This window comes from Plasmodium coatneyi, chromosome 14 (assembly GCF_001680005.1).
Source record: "Plasmodium coatneyi strain Hackeri chromosome 14, complete sequence".
Classification (NCBI taxonomy): Eukaryota; Apicomplexa; class Aconoidasida; order Haemosporida; family Plasmodiidae; genus Plasmodium; species Plasmodium coatneyi.
Window position 1 is genome coordinate 818044 of NC_033569.1, and position 17048 is coordinate 835091.

General features: G+C 45.5%; 4 protein-coding genes across 4 annotated transcripts; 2 read left to right on the forward strand and 2 right to left on the reverse strand.

Moving 5' to 3' along the window:
- Positions 1-756: 756 nt before the first annotated feature.
- On the reverse strand, positions 757-1863 carry PCOAH_00053100 (Uncharacterized protein; the record flags this gene model as incomplete). The annotated part of the gene is made up of 1 exon (XM_020062090.1): positions 757-1863. One exon carries the CDS (start codon positions 1861-1863, stop codon positions 757-759), a length of 1107 nt encoding a protein of 368 aa, XP_019917755.1.
- A 1150-nt stretch (positions 1864-3013) lies between these two features.
- PCOAH_00053110 (Uncharacterized protein) lies at positions 3014-6423 on the forward strand (the record flags this gene model as incomplete). The annotated part of the gene is made up of 5 exons (XM_020062091.1): positions 3014-5380; positions 5524-5598; positions 5708-5833; positions 5935-6023; positions 6165-6423. 5 exons carry the CDS (start codon positions 3014-3016, stop codon positions 6298-6300), a joined length of 2793 nt encoding a protein of 930 aa, XP_019917638.1.
- Positions 6424-7211: 788 nt separating this feature from the next.
- On the forward strand, positions 7212-14420 carry PCOAH_00053120 (Uncharacterized protein; the record flags this gene model as incomplete). The annotated part of the gene is made up of 14 exons (XM_020062092.1): positions 7212-8165; positions 8343-8597; positions 8753-8860; positions 8970-9120; positions 9225-9370; positions 9514-9603; positions 9736-9870; positions 9969-10320; positions 10420-10666; positions 10773-12879; positions 12980-13682; positions 13802-13955; positions 14090-14171; positions 14259-14420. 14 exons carry the CDS (start codon positions 7212-7214, stop codon positions 14418-14420), a joined length of 5646 nt encoding a protein of 1881 aa, XP_019917521.1.
- A 557-nt stretch (positions 14421-14977) lies between these two features.
- On the reverse strand, positions 14978-16657 carry PCOAH_00053130 (ATP synthase subunit beta; the record flags this gene model as incomplete). Its single annotated transcript, XM_020062093.1, has 1 exon — positions 14978-16657. The coding sequence occupies one exon, from the start codon at positions 16655-16657 to the stop codon at positions 14978-14980; it is 1680 nt and encodes a 559-aa protein (XP_019917829.1).
- Between the last annotated feature and the right edge of the window lie 391 nt (positions 16658-17048).

The following is a 17048-nucleotide window of genomic DNA, read 5'->3' on the forward strand; positions in this document are numbered from 1 at the left end:
GTACGAGCGGTAAGAATGCCAAACGGGGAGGTCTTCTATAGCAGGACCCTACCAGCTTGGCCCACGTGGGTCCCTACGAGTAGCCTTTCCCCCCATTCGCATTTCATCCGAACGTTCACATGTTCCATGGGAAAGGGAGCATTTAAAAAAAAAATCCCGCACAAATGAATAATCCCCTCTAGTATTTATTTACCTTCGGGAAGTTCACTGCTCTGCTGGTTAACTCCTTAACCACCAGTTGATGCCCCTTGCTGCAGGCACGTGAGAGGAATTTTTCAAATGAAAAACGAAAACAAAGTGTGCAAAGTTAATAAAGTTGTCTCGTGGCCAAAGGTTAGGCGGACCAAAATGGAGATAATCAAATCGGCATGAAGGTGTAGCGTACGGGGGTGTAATTACCCATGCTGGAAAGAGAAAAAAAAATCTTTTCAGTGCTTACCATGTTGGGTAATAAACAAAGGCACGCATGTAAATACATTTAATCAACAAGCGGGAATGCATTTGCTAAGGGGTGTACCTGTGTGTGCTAGATTAACGGAATGGGTTGCAACAGGTAAGCATGACAAACAGGTTTCCCACCGGATGGTCCATAAGGGATATGAGGAAAATAAAAAAAAAATGGAGGCATAACTGGGTGCGAAATGTTGGCATCTAGCATTCGTTCACCCGGTTATGGTTCCCTTCTGGTGGGCCAGCTCAGCGGCTAGCCGAGTGATCATCCCGTGCGTGCAGTGCGCTTTCCTGATTAATTCGGTCCTATTTCGCTACTCCCACGGAAGGGGGAAGGGGTTCATTCGGGTGTGGCTCTTCCTTTTGTATTTGATCTTTTTCGACATTCCCATTATGGTTCACCTCCTTATCATCCTTGCTGTGTTGCTTTGTGTACCCCCCGGGGGGGCTACTCTCCGTCTGTCTTTCCTTATGGGTGGATACGTCCCCACTGCTACCTTTATCATTTGGGGGCTGCGTGGTGGCATTATCATCGTGGGCATCACTTCCTACTGTGCCGCTTCCCTCCACGTTATCCTTCTTCTCGATAAAATCGTACACAATCATATTCGGTTCATTCCTGTTTTGGGGTTTCTTCTTCTGGTTGTTTGGCTCCGTCGTGCTAGCTGCTAATGCACTTGTGGGAGTAGGTGGGGCCTTGAACTCCTTCGCGTCACCCATAAAATTGGGGAGAGGACTATCAGGCGGTTGAGTAACCTCACGATTCAGGCTGTTTACATACCTCCTATACTTAACCGCAGTAACAAAAACGAATGTTAAAAAAATGAAAAAATAAATAATGTACAGTCGGTACTTGTTTAAGAGTTGTTTTTTCTTTATCAAGTGGATCAGATTTTTTGCTTGCTCTAATTTATCCCTAACGAAAGGCATATTGGATAATCCCTTTTTTATGGAGTCCCTCTGTCTGTTGAGGTTTTGCAGAACGTCGTTACTTATGTACTCTGCGTTGGTTAACAGAATTTTTGATTGGTTTATGTAAATGTCTCCTTCTTCGAGAAGGTCTACATCGCTCAGTAGCATCACTCGATCATCATAGCTGTTGTTCATTTCGTTTTTTTCTCTTTCCTTGGCGAGGTAGTTTTCTTTGAGTATATTTAGCTTGCCTTTATACTCGGTTATCTCTCTATGCAAATCGTTGAGATCGCTCTCCTTGTTCCCTATCAGTGAATTTGCCTCCACTTCGAGTTGCATTCTTTGGAACATGTTTTCTGCGCTTCTGATGGCCTTTTCGTAAATATTTAGCAACTTGTGCTTGTCTGAGTTATTGTCCTTGAGGATCTTTTCCGTGTAGGACACCGTCCGGATGTACTCCTGGCAGTTGTTCTTGTAGTCGTTGAACAGTGCGTCCGCCATTGTTGCTAAGGGGGGGGTACACCGGCCGAAACAACTTCTTGAGCGGCACTTCTAAAATGGCAGTCCCTCCGATGAGGCGCTATCCAACTAAGCTACGACTGTACACTTAAGCACGTGATACACTTTTACCCATACACATGCAGATTTTTCCCCTCCCTGATCAGTCACATGTACACGATCGCTCCAACAGTTTTCCTACGGGAAGGGCCAAATGGTTTTACCTTTCCCTAGTCGAATTGAAGCTCGCGTGTGTTGGCACTCGGCTACAGCACCTAAGTAGAGAGAGAATGGACTGCAAAATACCGTTCCAATGGGAGTCATTTTTTTTTTTCCTCTCATTTGATTCATCTCCCAGTTTCTTCATTTTTTTTTTTTTTTTTTTTTCTTCTTTTTTCAAATTTTGCGAAGAGGCGAATTCATCACAAGTGCCCGGTCGGTGCTCATACTGCGCGACGTGAACAGCGGGTGGTGAAAAAAAAAAAAAAAAAAAAAAAAAAAAAACACCATATAGGGTGATATACGCCCAGATAAGGTAAATAACGCCAAGCCAAGGTGTCATCCACTGTGATGAAGAGAAACGCGACTGTTAAGCTCATCTCTTTTCTCCACCCAATGCGCGGCGAAGTGCCCGTTGTAACAATTCCGGCACAATGAAAAGGGAGCAGCGTTTGGGGGCGAATCAGTTGAGAAGAAAAGCGTACAAGGGGGAACACCGTGTTGTGACAGCGTTGACAACGACGACAGGGGCGATAGTGGCGATTCCGTCAGTGGGGTCAAAAGTTGATACAGTCCCTATATAGCTTCACGGGAGAACCTCGCCACTGAAGGAATGGCCACAAGTGGATGCGAAACGATCGTGCGAGACCACCACGCCTGTTCTGTTCCACAGCCTATTCGAATAACGCCATTTTAGGGAAGGTATCCAGCCTCGAAAACGTTTTACCTGTGGAAGCCAATGTATGGAAGTAACCTTTTTAGAAGCACATAAACCTGCAGGTAATTTTGACGGACGCACCGGACAAAAATGCTCGGAAGAGCTACGAAGACGAGTAATCAACTCAAAAATCACTGGGCTGCTACACCAAACGGTGAAGTGGAGTAATAGCGGGGGTACTGTGGCAAAAATAAATAATATATAGTATGTGCAAAAATGGAATTGTACGGAGAGCTCTACGACTGTGATGAATTGCTGGACGAGTACAATGCGGACTGTGGGGATGCAAAACCCCCCTGGGGGGAAGCCCTCCTGGGTGAGGATACCACCGCCCAGTGTGTAGAAGACGAAGCGCACGTGAAAAACATAGAAGTAGATATAAAGAGCAACAAGAAAAATGTGTCGACTCAGTATCTATTCCTTTACATCAATACGTTTAAGCAGAAAAACATCAGAAATGACAAGACCCTCTACGTAGTGAACTTTTATGACATCCACATGAAGAGCGACGATAAGAATGTGCTAGAGACGGAGAAGGACATAATGGAGCATTGCTGGGAGAACGTTTCGAGGGCAGCAAGGAGGGACCACCACGATGGTGATGACGATGGTCACGACGATGCCGTTCAGAGTAGTCACCGTTCGAAGTACTACCTGTTTAAAATTTACGCAACCATTCTGAAGTACTTCCCCTTCAGCTTCAAACTTTGGTACCACTACCTGAAGGACCGCATAGAAATGTTGGGCGGAGTTTACTATGACCAGAAGGAGGAGTATGAGGACGTGAATCGAGTGTTCGAACAGTGCCTCCTATACATGTACCATTTTAAAGCCATCTACATATTGTATATACAGTTTCTCTTCCTCCAAAGGAAGGTGCAAAAGATAAGGCTCATCTTTAACCTTGCCCTACAAAACATCAGTCTGAATCAGCATGAAGACCTCTGGGAGTATCAGCTAAAATATAATAAAAAAATAAAAAGCAAGTTAATCAACTACGAATACATTAAACGGTACGTAACAATCTATCCGGAGAATATTGTTCACCTTTTTAACCACTACGTGAGGTACAAAATGTGTAAACACGCTCTAAATACATTTTTCTACATGATCAGTTGTGATGAGGAGGAAAATCTCCAACTGGGAGAAAAGTCCATATACGATTTGTATAGGGAATTATTTCAGTTGATCAGTTCACGTAAAGTATTAGACAACGACGTGTTGGTAACACTGAGGAAAAACTTCGATACTTTCAAGCGGTATGAAAATGTGACCTCCATTTATACGTTGCTGGCAAATAGCTTCGTGTATGAGGGTCGTTGGAATAAGGCTATGGATGCCTATGAGGAGGGCATCCTAGAATGTTACACGGTGAACGACTTCTCAGTACTTTTTGAGGGGTACATAGAAACGATGAAAATACTAATCGAATTGAAGATGCGCAAGGAAGAGGGAAACGACGTGATAAGTAGTAGCGGGGAGGACACCGATGGAGGTAATCGTGACCAGCTTTCCCCCTCTGGGGACGACTCCGTGGTGGACCTCTACATGGACAAAATAAATTACCTGCTGGACAAGCGCAAGGTGTTCATAGCAGATATCAAACTGAAGAACAACCAGAAGAACGTTTACGTGTGGTTAGGCAAAATAGATGCAGTCGAAACGGCGAATGAAAAGGTGGACCTCTACAACAGGTGCTTAAAGCATTTCGAAGACGGAGATTACGCTGGTCGACTCAGCGACGTCTACATCAGTTACGCATATTTCCACTACAATCGTAACGAGTATGACAAAGCAGTGAATGTATTCAATAGAGCTGTGCGTGATCACAGTTTTAAAACGCTGAATGAGATTGCAAGTGTGTATTGTTCCTGGATAGAGGTGGAGTTACTTGAGGGCAATTCTAAGAAGGCCCTGCGTATAGCCAGATTGGTTATCGATCTGAGTAACAGTGGGGGAGGAGGAAGAAGGAGTCCGATGAAGAAGTACACCGGGCCAAACATACACGAAGGAAGTGAATCCCTCATTGGAAGAAACATACCAATGTTGGGAGATGACCATTTTAGAAGTCTAAACCAGAACTTCAGCCTTTTAAATAACGTAAAGTTAGCTTGCCTCATCCTTGACCTGGAAATAAATTATGGTACCATCGAAACGTCCATAAATCTGTTTGATATGCTGTACCATAAGAAGATCATCACGGTGAAGATGGTCCTCTCATTTGCCAACTACCTGTATGAGAACAAGTACTTCTATGAATGCTTTAAAACATATGAGAAGGCCATTTCCATTTTCCATTACCCTTACCTGTACCCGGTGTACGTACACTACATAAGTAAATATGTGGAGCGTTACAAGGATAAGAATATTTCCTACGTGCGTGAGTTATACAAACAAGCCATTTACGGAGTGGATGAAAAAACATTTATCCCCAAGGAGTTTGCCAAAATTGTGTTCCTTATGTATGCCTCTTTTGAGGAGAACTACGGGTTTCTGAAGAGGTCCCTTTCCATTTATAAGGAGGCCGTTCCCTTCCTCCCCGAGCCGGACAAAGTCAAGTTTTACAAGCTCTTTATTTCGAAGGTGAGGCGTAAATAAATGCGCGACGTGGGTGTCCCCTGTGGGGGTATCACTTCTCTGAAGCAGCCAGCATACATCCTCTTGCCGTGGCGATGTTTACCCCTTACATTCATCCCCAACTTTTTTTCCATTTACTTGCTGTACAGGTCTCCAAATCGTACGGAGTGCACAAGGCGAGGGAGGCTTTCGAAGAGGCCATCCAGACTCTGAAGGACGACGATGTAAGAATGACCCTCCCCCCAATGTGTCTCTTCCCGTTTCACTTCCCTACGCGGATCTTCCAACATACCACCATCCGCCCCTTCCATTTTCCTTTTTCCCCCCCTACAGGCGCGTGAAATATGTCTGTTGTACATCGACATGGAGAACAAGCTGAACGAATACGATCGTGTCCGGGCGCTTTACATCTACACTGCTCAGTTCACCAACCCGTCTGTGCACGTGTCCTTTTATCAGGTAAAGCTCGTCGGAGTAATAATCGCCTTAGCTGACCCGTTGTAGACTGTTTTCTGTTCACCCTTTTCACTTTTCTGTTATTTATGCCCCCCTTTCTGCAGGATTGGCGAGAATTCGAAGCGCTGCACGGGAATGAGCACACCTTCAGGGAAATGATAAGGATCAAGAGGAGCGTCCTCAGCCTGTTCTCGTAAGTTCACGCAAGTGCACTCATGCATATACCTCCCTGCATATCGGTGTGAATTGCACCTGCTGGGACGAGCTGCATTCGCTCCTCCCCCGTTAACACACAACCCATTAACCTGTTCCCCCCCCGTTAACCCCTTCGCAGAAATTCGCGCAGCGCCAGCAAGCCATTGGGCATGTTGGAGGACGATGATGTGGACGGTTTGGAGAATACGAAAAGAAAACTGCAGGAAATGATTGACAATGAGGAGAACGCTCAGAAAAGGGTGAAGGTAGGTTGACCCCTTTGTTATTTTACCTTCACTCCCTTTGAATTTTTCCCCTCCGTGTGGGGACGGTGTATGATAGGGTGGACGCACAATGGGCAACTGCACAGTGCGAGCACATCATTTGAGCGTCTACAGCTGTGTGTACACACTTATTTATGTTTGTATATCCGTTTGACCCTGTGCGTACTGCTTTCTTTTCGTTTGGGGGCGTCCCCGCCAAAGAGAGGTTCTCTGCCCATGTGCGCTTCCCAGCGAAAGGGTCAATTGCAAGGGGGTTGAGGGAAGCGCCATTACCGAAAGGTCATGTTGTTTTATTTAATACCCCCCCCCTGCAGTGTTTGTTTTGTGTGTTATATTGTCGTTACGTTTTTTTCTGCCATTTTTTTTTCTACCTTTTTTTTTTTTTTTGCTGAACATTTTCGTGCCGTGGGGTCACCATAAACGCACACCCTTGTCTGTATATCTCTAAATAACCTCTGCAACGTGCAAGGGGATGGCTAGTCCTGTGGAATGTCCAATGTGGACATTTGTGTTGGCTTCTGGAGGAAGGCGCAGAGGATGAATAGCGCTGCTCGCGGGTACCCTGTCAATTGGCTTGCGGGAAATACCCTCTTTTTTGCTGTCTCCTTAATTGTAAAAGCGAAAAAAAAAAAAAAAAAAAAAAAAACGCTGGTGAAGGATCCCTACAGCGCACCATCGCGCGAAATTATTACGTGCCCCCGTGGGATGTATCCAGTTAGAAGGAAGGTTAATGGCGTGGTAGTATGCACTTGGAGAACGGCGCAGTCCTACCACAAGGGGGTTCACTGCACATGCACAACGTTCCAGTGTTCAGGCATGTATGCCCAATAGAATACATGCACATAGTAGGTACACACGTCTACATATATATATGTTGACTTACCTGTGAGAATGCGAACAAAATGGGATTCACCTTCAAATTCTACAAACATAAGCACCTTTTTCGGCTGAAGGAAAATTGGAAGGACATCGGGGCGCATGTTTTGTATTGCTCGAGTGAGGAGGCGGTTAAGCCAGAGGAGAAAAAAAATCTGGGTGAAGATGACGTCCTTGGGAGTGACCCCTGCAGGGGACATGGTGACATAACCTATCCCGAAATTGTAAACACCATTCAGTACTCATCCATTTGTATGTCTGTCTTTAACAAGCAGAACGAAGTAGTAGGCATTGTTTCGCTGGACTATGAGTTGTGTGCAGGTTCTTTTGGAAAAAAAACGCATGAGCGGGTACCCCTGTGTGATATATACCCTGCTATATCATTACACATAAAGGAGCATTCTGTGCTGTCCAGTTTGTCTCCAAATAATTCTCTTATAATAAATTTAGTGATCAGCAAAAATGTGAATTACTTGGAAGATTTATGTTCCTACGTGTTCTATACATTTGAAGACGTTGTTTTCATTTTACTGTTTTTGCAAAAAAATAAAAAAAATAAAAATGACGAATATTTCTCCTGTGAGAAGATGAACAGATGTCTACACATCGATGTGAAGGAGCACTTAAAAATGGACAACCTTCCATATGATAGGATTGTTCTTTTTTGTCGATACTCTTACACTAATAAAATATATTTACGACCGACGTGCAGCTCGGATGTGTACGATCTGCATGAACTGCTCAGAAAATATTCGCAACAAAATGGACGAGAAGAAAATCATTACCTCATTTACAATCTCATTGAGAGAAAAACTGAGGAGGACATCCTGCTATCCATACTGAATAATAAGAAAAAAATCATTGGATTTGTTTGGCTAAAGAAAAACATAGACGTCAATGTCCTCGTCCGTTTGTATAACTTGAAGGCCTACAACTATCTGCTGCGTAGGGAATTCTTTCAGGACATTGCCCCATCATTGGTATGTTTCTTCGAATGGACCAACCTCCTCTGCTTTTGCTAAGAAGAAGAGGCAATCAACCAGCAGGAATTCACCCAATTGAGAAATATTACCTTAACGGGGAAAGCACATTAGCCATATGCATACCTCTGCTTACTAATCAACATCTATACTGTTTCACCTTTTCCGACGTGGCAGGTTCCTTTCTCCGGAGGGACGAAAAATCTGAACAAGAAGAAAAAAAAATACCTGTTCATCCAATTTAAGCAATTCATTTTGAGCCAAATCAGCGTTGAGTGCGAGGAGGACCTGGACAAGAAGCACGAAATAAATGCGGACGTTATTTATGGCTACCTACGCGAACATTTAATGGATGATGTGGAGGAGTACGCCGCATATTTTGCGAAGAAGGATTTAGACACACGGGTGATCCTGCGGAACATCTACAACAAGGTGTGTCCTTCACATGGGAGGAGGGTGGCGACACACCAGTTGTGCGTGCCATCCTCAAAGATTTACTCTCCTATCCCCATTTCCTTTACAAAGGGCGCTCAAAAGGAGAAGCTCTCTGAAAGACTGTCTTTTTCCTCTTTTCCCCCCCAACACAGCTGCAGTACGACTATGAAAACTGCGCACAAAATCAGAACAACGGACGCGTCAACTTTGCACTAATGAACAAGCTGATCAACTTGTGTGCCCACATAAGCTACTCCGACGTAATGCGAACAATTTCGTGGCCAATACCATTTTTCCAGCATCCTCTTCATGCGAAAGTGCCAGGGGATGCCCTCTCCACCTCAATTATACCTCTCCCCTTCAACGCAGATCGCCCAAATCAGCGCCAAATTTCAAAGCCATTTCGATAAGGTTGAGATGCTCTACTACAACTTTAACACAGACAAGACTTACAAAAAGATATACGACAAAGTATGGAGGAAGAAAGCGGGAATAAAGACTGATGAGGGGGGAGAACACGGTACGGATGGGGAAAGAACAAAAGTGCAACCAGTTTGGCGTATCCTTGCGTCCACCCCTGTTCCTGTGCACCCATTTATTTATCCCCTCTCCACAACCCAACAGATGCAAAAAAAATCAACATCATAAAGTTGAACTGTGACAATAGCGGCACGGGCAAGTCGGGGAAGAGCTCCAAGGAGGTGGTGAACCTGTCCTACTTTGACATATTCCTCCTTCTGCAGAATATTTACCCCGAGATTTTCAAAAAGGTAGGCACGAGGATCGTGCACGGAGAAACTTCGTCACTGGATTAACAGAAAAAGCAGCACACATGGCACCTTCCTACGCGTGGACTTCCGCCCAATATTTATAGTCGCTTCATAACCAACTGTAATATGCCTTCCCATCTTAGAACGAAATCATCCTGCTGTTTCTTTTCCTCGACTTGTACGAGTTGATCACCGTGGAAGAGTCGACCCCGTTTGACTGTGTCTCATTCAAGGTGAGTGATTCACCATTTTTTCTCTTCCCTTTGCGGTTATATATGTGTCCCCCCTTTGGAAGTATGTGCATTTCATCACCCAGGTCTATTCACCTTTTGTTTTTCTCCCCTGTGTATGTGTCCCCTTCGCAGCTCTACCTGGACGAACTGGTGGACATTAAGAAAAACTACTTCATCTGTAAATACAAGCACATCGACTGGCTGAGCAGTTTGGGTGACAAAGACAAAAATGCCTTTTCGTTAAACTTGTTCATTCTGAATGAGAAGGTAGGTCATAGAGCGACAGGAAATGGGAAGTCAAACGAGCACACACCCATGTGTGCAATTACACATGTACTGTTAACTGCCCCATTGCCCACGCGTAGTACCACCATCACTGCAAAGACGTGCTGCTCAAGATCGAAAAGTACTACGACGAAGTGGACTATGTTGTGGCCACGAACAACGAGCGAGGGAGAATCCCACTCATCCTGAATTACTTCAATCGCGTGAAGAAGAAAAAAAAGACAAACACTTTGGAGTCCTTGTATGTGCTGAATAAGTACACTCTTTTCCTTCCTCCATGCACGGACTATATGAGGATGACCGATATAGAGGACGTGCAGAAGCTGCTGGAAGCCGTGGAGGACAAGGAGAAGGAGCCCATTAATATGGCTATTTTGTCTTTAAAGGAGTTCCACAGACGGGGCGTTGGCCAGGGGGAGGAGGCCCCCTCAGGTTAGACACAGCGCACCAAAACGGAGCGGCATCAAAACGGTGGAAAATATTCATGCATGCAGCGCTAACGTGTACCCACTTTGCTTCTCCCCTCTGCAGAGCTCAAGTTCTACCGCTCCCAAAACTACTACATCTTCGTCACGAGGTGCGGAGGCAAAGCCATAAACGTGACCGCCGGACGCATCCTGAACAACATCGACTTTTACTATAAGCTGAAAGCCTTCGATTTTAAGGACGTCATTTTGAGGAACGAGAACCGGGAAGAGAAGCACTTCCTGCTCTCCTTCTTTTTGTCCATAATTATTTTCAAGTTTTACGACAAGCGTATTGTTCATAACATTTTGGGGTGAGCGGCATTTCCACCTTTGCGTGATGCACTTTGCGTGAATTTCTTTCTGTGACCCCCCTTGCACACGCTCCTTTCGTTTGTTTAACTTCCCTTGCCCCCTTAGAATGACGAAGGCCTGCTCATGCCAGATCGCCGTGGGAGACAACACCTACAGCGACGTCTACAAGCACTTCAAGTTTTTGTTTACGAAGGATAACAGCGTGAGCGTGTTTAAGAAGGAGCCCCCCATGGGTGTAGAGACAACACATAATTATAACCATGTGGGTAGCCAAAGACCGAAGAACGAAATGAATGAAAGGTTTTACCTCGTGATGACAAAACAAATGTGTCTGAAAAAATTTACAAACATCGACCACAATATTGTCTTTTGGGGAATCAATGACGTGTGCCTAAGTGTGATATACAAACTGATGACAAACAACGAATACTTTTTTAACAACATAATTATAGTCAGTCCTTACAGGAATAAATTTCTCGAGGGAACCACTACCGGAGCAGTTGGGCAAGACGACTATAACTGCAATAGCATCAAAAACTGGAGTTTGGAAAATGTAGAAATGTACAGAAAGCTAGCAAACTTAATGATCAAGCAAAGAGTGAGAATAATTCACGACAATATTTTCAGCATCGATAGAGAGAATAAAAGGATTGAGCTAAACAACAGTGAATTTATTTTTTACGATTATCTGTTTATTTGTTTTGACAAGGAGGATATTAGCACTTACTCGTTCCAACTGAACAGCTATGAAATGGGGAAGAAAAAGAACTTCAATTTTATCGAGAGGAATAAGAGCTCCGCTTGTCCTAATGAGCGATTCGACTTTCTGACCAAGGCGAAGGATTACGAGAAGTTTGAGGCGAGTGAATGGTCTGCAAAGGAGCGATCCGTTGAGAGGGGAACACCTAGAAGGGGGAAATATCGCCTAAACAGGGTGAAGAGGCACCACGTGGGCAGTCCAAAAATGCAGGGCGGAAAGGACGCCGTAAGCAATATGCAACATCCCGAGGGGGAGGACCCCTCTAGCAGCTCCGACTCCAGCGAGGGGGACGTCACAGGGGTGGCCTCTAAAGGAATGTTGCATGGTGGAACGCAGCATGACCAGAGGGGTGAACACATCGGGGGAAAGAATCCAAAAGAAGAATCAGGCAAAACAAACGACGAGGAGGAATACCACTCTGATTACTCAACGCTATCGTCCAGTTGCATACAAACAAGTGAAGCGAGTCTGTCAGAAGGGGAAACTCAGGGTGGTGGCGCCCTCCAAATGGCCAACACGAATGATGATGCGTCTGATCAGCAGGGTGGTAACACCACGATAAGGGCACACCCCATTGACGGCGCGTTAAGCAAAGCTGCGGGAAGTAAAGGAGAATTGTTGAGGGAAGGGGTTTCAGCGGGGGTAGTTCCTCCTTCCCATCCGGGTGAAGGTAAAAAAAGGGGGTCAAAAATGGTGGGCAAAGTGGACAACTCGGGTGAGATGCGAACGACACAGATGGTGAAGACTGCGTCGCGTCCCTCCACGGAGAGGAAAAACGTGGAAGGGCTGTTCAGCATCAGCGACCCCTTCTTGGACAAATACTTCGACAAAAACAGCACCTACATGACGGTAGTGAAAAACTGCGTTAGTTACATCGTCATCTATAGCGATAACATGGACATCCTCACGGTAGTTAATTTTTTCCTAAAAAATGGAGTGAAGTCTTACAAGCTTTTAATTATATCACCACACACATGTACCAAGTGCAGTGAAAAAAATACAAAAAATAATTTAAGGGAAAAAATATCTAAACATAGACTCTACTACGAGCACAAAAAACAGCTGAAGGAAAATTACATAATATCTGATGATTCACTTAGGAAATATAGTTATCACAAGAATTGCGTACCTGACAATGTTAAGCAGGTCCTAAACAAAGTTTTTCTCCTTTTTCATTTTCTAAAAATCAGAATAATCCAGGGAGAGATTATTGCCATTAAGAAGAGCAAACAGAACCGCCTGAAACATGTTGTCGTTCGCTTTTGCAAGCATGCGAAGGTTGACCCAACTTTGGTGTCTGCTCAGAAGTTTCTTTTTAAAAACACCGTGTTGATTCCCTGCAGGGTTCTGCTCTGCTCCTATGTGTTCAACATCAGCAACCATCTACACTATGTGCTGAACAAGGCCTCCATCGTCTACAACGACCGCATCTGTGTGAACCACAAATTTCAAGTACGTCCCACATCGTACAGCAGATTAACATCCTTTTTTGCCAGTAAGTGGATCATACTGATGTCTATCCCTTCCTTCCTTTTTTCTCCACCCCACTCAGACGAATGACAAATTCATCTTCAGCGCCGGAGAGCTGTGTGCATTTTCGAGTAAATACCGAATAGGCAAAGAGAACATCCTAAACCATGAGCAGTACAATGGTAGCGAAATTGGCAAGCTCGTAAGCAAAAGGTTTTTAAGTATTATCACCGAAAATGTTAATATGCCCTGCGATTTTTCGGGTTCTAAGAAGAGCGTCAAGAACACGCAGCAAGAGGCGAACAAATCCTCCACTGGGGAGAACACAAATGGAGGGAATGGCCAACGTGATGACGCAGAGAACCCCGTGGATCTGTACAGAACGCTGAAGGTTTTCGAGAAGCCCATCATCCATTTCAGCTGCCTCCCCTGCGATTTTTACTTCTATCATTTCCAAGCGCCCACAGGGGATCTCTGCAAGTTCCACGACCCATGCGCCGCGGGGAAAGGCAGCACCTGCAATGTAGACAAAACTGGTGGAGTAGGCAGTACCGGCAGAGTAAACGCCACGGGAAACAACATAACTGAAAGGATGAACTCAACAAATGTGTATAAGGAAGCCTTCCTTACGGATACCCTAAAGATATGTGTGCGCAAGGACATGCAGCTAAGCGAGCGCTTCAAAGTGAGGCACTTCGAGGTTGCCAGTAATATCAGCACGGAGGGTTACTATTGCAGAGTCACGACGAATTCATTGAACCGGATAAACTCTTTCACATACTTGGGTAGGATTCCCTGTAACCTTGCGTAGTGGCGCCATGATGAGGGTGCCACTTGTTGCCCGTGTAGTGGTGTGAACCGGTGCGAAGAAACACCTCACCCCTTTGCCGCTCCCCCCTGACAGGCCGCCAGAAACTGAACTTCCACAACCTGCACAAGCTGTGTAACATGTCCATCAACTACTTCTACACGATTCTTAAAAATATAAGGAGCTACCCACACTACGATATTTTAACCCTGCTGAGTGAGGAGAGGGAGAAGTCCATTTTTCACTACAAGTAGGGCGCGACCTACGCATCATTGGATCAGTCATTTTGATGCGTCGTAAGGAAGCACCTGGGAGGATGCTTCTCACGTGAAGGCAAGATGGCATTACCACCTCCTTCTGTACCTCCCTCCGCACCGATCACAGGTTCCAAATGTTTAGGGAAAAGCTCAAGACGAAGTTAATGCATCTGCCTTTGGTGAAGGAGTCCATCCACGAACATCTACAGGTATGATCACGTCATTTCGCATGAGGGCTCCGTCCTCGAGGCACATAAACGGCTTCGTTGCACATGTCACCACTACACCCACGGCAGGGCGTCAACAACGCGGAGTCCTTCCGGAAGTACGTGCGGGATCAGCTGTTCCTAGAAGATGGCCCCATGACGGAAATCATCAAGGAGAAGGTGGAGACGCACCTGATTGAATACATAAAAGAAAATCACGAATTGCTCAACGGGTACTACTTGCCTTGCTGAAAAGGTTCGCAAGGGCTGCGTGATTTTGCGCGCAGTTGCCCCCGCTTCCATTGAATACTCCCCTTCGAAGTTGTATATAGGCGCGTTCACCAGATTGTGCGTGTGCCAACGAACGTGTTCGGAAGTGCAATCAGGGGGATGAACTATTACGGGAGATTAGTAACGTCCCCTCCAGCGTAAGGCACACCTTGCTCCTCACGTAGATGTAACTAGCCTTAAACTTTAATTGAAATATGGGTAAGTTTGGTTCCCTTTTGAGGGATAAAAAGAGTGAGGAAAGGATCGTCACGTGGCGACGTGCCAACATGGCGAAGTGGGTGCTATGCATAACTTGTGGGAGGTAAAGACGCACACACGGATGCATGCATGTAAGGACGTGTGGTCCGACTACGTGCCAAACGGTCAGGAGCACAATATTAGCACTCGCTACGGCTATCACGGTCACGGCCACCCGTACAGGAACGGTCCTCACTTAGCTGAAATATAGCTAGCCATCCGCGCTAGCGCTATTGGCAGTACCTCCAGCATCAGCATCAGCACCACCGCTTGTTACCATCTCACGAAACCTGCTTGGCCATTTCCACCGCCTTGGACTTCACTTCCTCCAGGTCGCCCACCATATAGAAGGCCATTTCGGGGAGGTCGTCACAGTTTCCCTTGAGCAGCTCGGAAAATCCCTTGATGGTATCTTCCAATTCGACAAACCTACCCGGTTTACCAGTAAACACTTCAGCCACGGCAAACGGTTGGGACAGGAATCTCTGCACCTTCCTAGCCCTGGCGACTGTTAGTTTATCCTGTTCAGACAGCTCGTCTATTCCTAAAATGGCAATGATATCCTGTAATGACTTATAATCCTGTAAAATCTGTTGTACATTTCTGGCTACTTCGTACTGCTCTGCACCGACAATATCAGGTGTTAACATACGGGAGGTGGAATCCAAAGGGTCGACAGCAGGGTAAATACCTAACTCAGCAATAGACCTAGACAGCACAGTTGTTGCGTCAAGGTGAGAAAAGGTCGTTGCAGGTGCAGGGTCTGTCAGATCATCTGCAGGTACATAAACCGCCTGAACAGATGTAATGGAGCCATTTTTCGTGGTGGTAATTCTCTCCTGTAGAGCTCCCAAATCGGTGGATAGAGTGGGTTGGTATCCAACTGCTGAAGGTATACGTCCTAACAGAGCAGATACTTCGGACCCTGCCTGAGTAAACCTATATATATTATCTACAAAGAGTAACACATCCTGGTTTTCTTCATCTCTAAAGTATTCTGCCACAGTTAAACCGGTTAGGGCAACTCTTGCACGAGCTCCTGGAGGTTCATTCATCTGGCCATATACCAAAGCCGCCTTTGACCCATTAAAATCGTATTCTCCATTTCCAATTTTTTTTTTTTTAATAACTCCAGTAGTTATCATTTCATGGTACAAATCGTTCCCTTCTCTTGTCCTTTCCCCAACCCCAGCAAAGACGGAATATCCACCATGCTTCTTCGCTACGTTATTAATTAACTCCATGATTAGAACAGTTTTTCCCACCCCTGCTCCGCCGAAGAGACCTATTTTACCTCCCTTAGCGTATGGTGCGATTAGGTCGACCACCTTAATGCCTGTAATTAGGAGAGCAGGTTCTGTACTCTGGTCTGTGAATAATGGTGGCTCCCTATGAATGGGTAAAGTTTTCTTACACTTTATGTCTCCACATTCATCTATTGGTTCTCCAATGACGTTCATAATTCTTCCGAGAGTTTCTTTCCCTACCGGTACTGATATTGGCTTACCACTATCTAGAACCTTTTGTCCTCTGACTAACCCATCCGTTGCATCCATGGCGATGGTCCTCACTACCTTGTTTCCTAAATGTTGTGCGACCTCTAGAATTATTTTTTTATCGTCTAGATCTGCTTCCAGTGCGTTTAGAATGGAGGGAGGGATATCCTCAAATTCGACATCCACCACGGCTCCTATGACTTGCGATATTTTTCCCATCTTGGTGCTACTTCCCTTTTCGTCTCGTTTACTTGCGGCGGTAGCATCTGTACCTTTCATCCCCGTGGAAGGATTCTTCTTAAGGTTGGCGCTTTCGCTGCTGGAGAAGTGTCTACATAGGGGGGTGCCGTTCACTGTGCAATCCGTTTTGGTGCTAACTTTTCCGCCCGTTTTACCCCAAAATTGGTTACCCAACTTGGAATACCGCCTCAGCGGCGCGTTCCGCATCCACCTGAACCGGTGCATCGTGTGGTTACTTCAATGGCCCAAGGATAGGTATGCAGAGATACGGTGATGAGCTTCCTCGTAAAATTTTGTTCTAGGATGAGTCAACTTGGCCCAGTTCCACTTCTTTCCCTCTTTCTCTAACCTTCGTGCGACACCTCCCGTTTCGCCGCGCACCCAAGCCAGTTTCTCACCTTTTCGTAAATCCCCCAGGGGAATGGCCACTAACCCAATTCGAAAAAAAAAAAAAAAAAGGGAACAACTCTTCCACGCGCTTTGTGTGATATGCCCACGAGAGTACACTCTCAAAGCGGCCAAAATAATCTCTGCGGATAAGCCCCAGGGCTTCCACTACATATATGCGTATGCAAGTATTCCCAGTGAATGTACTAGCGAACGAGTGAAGTCAATG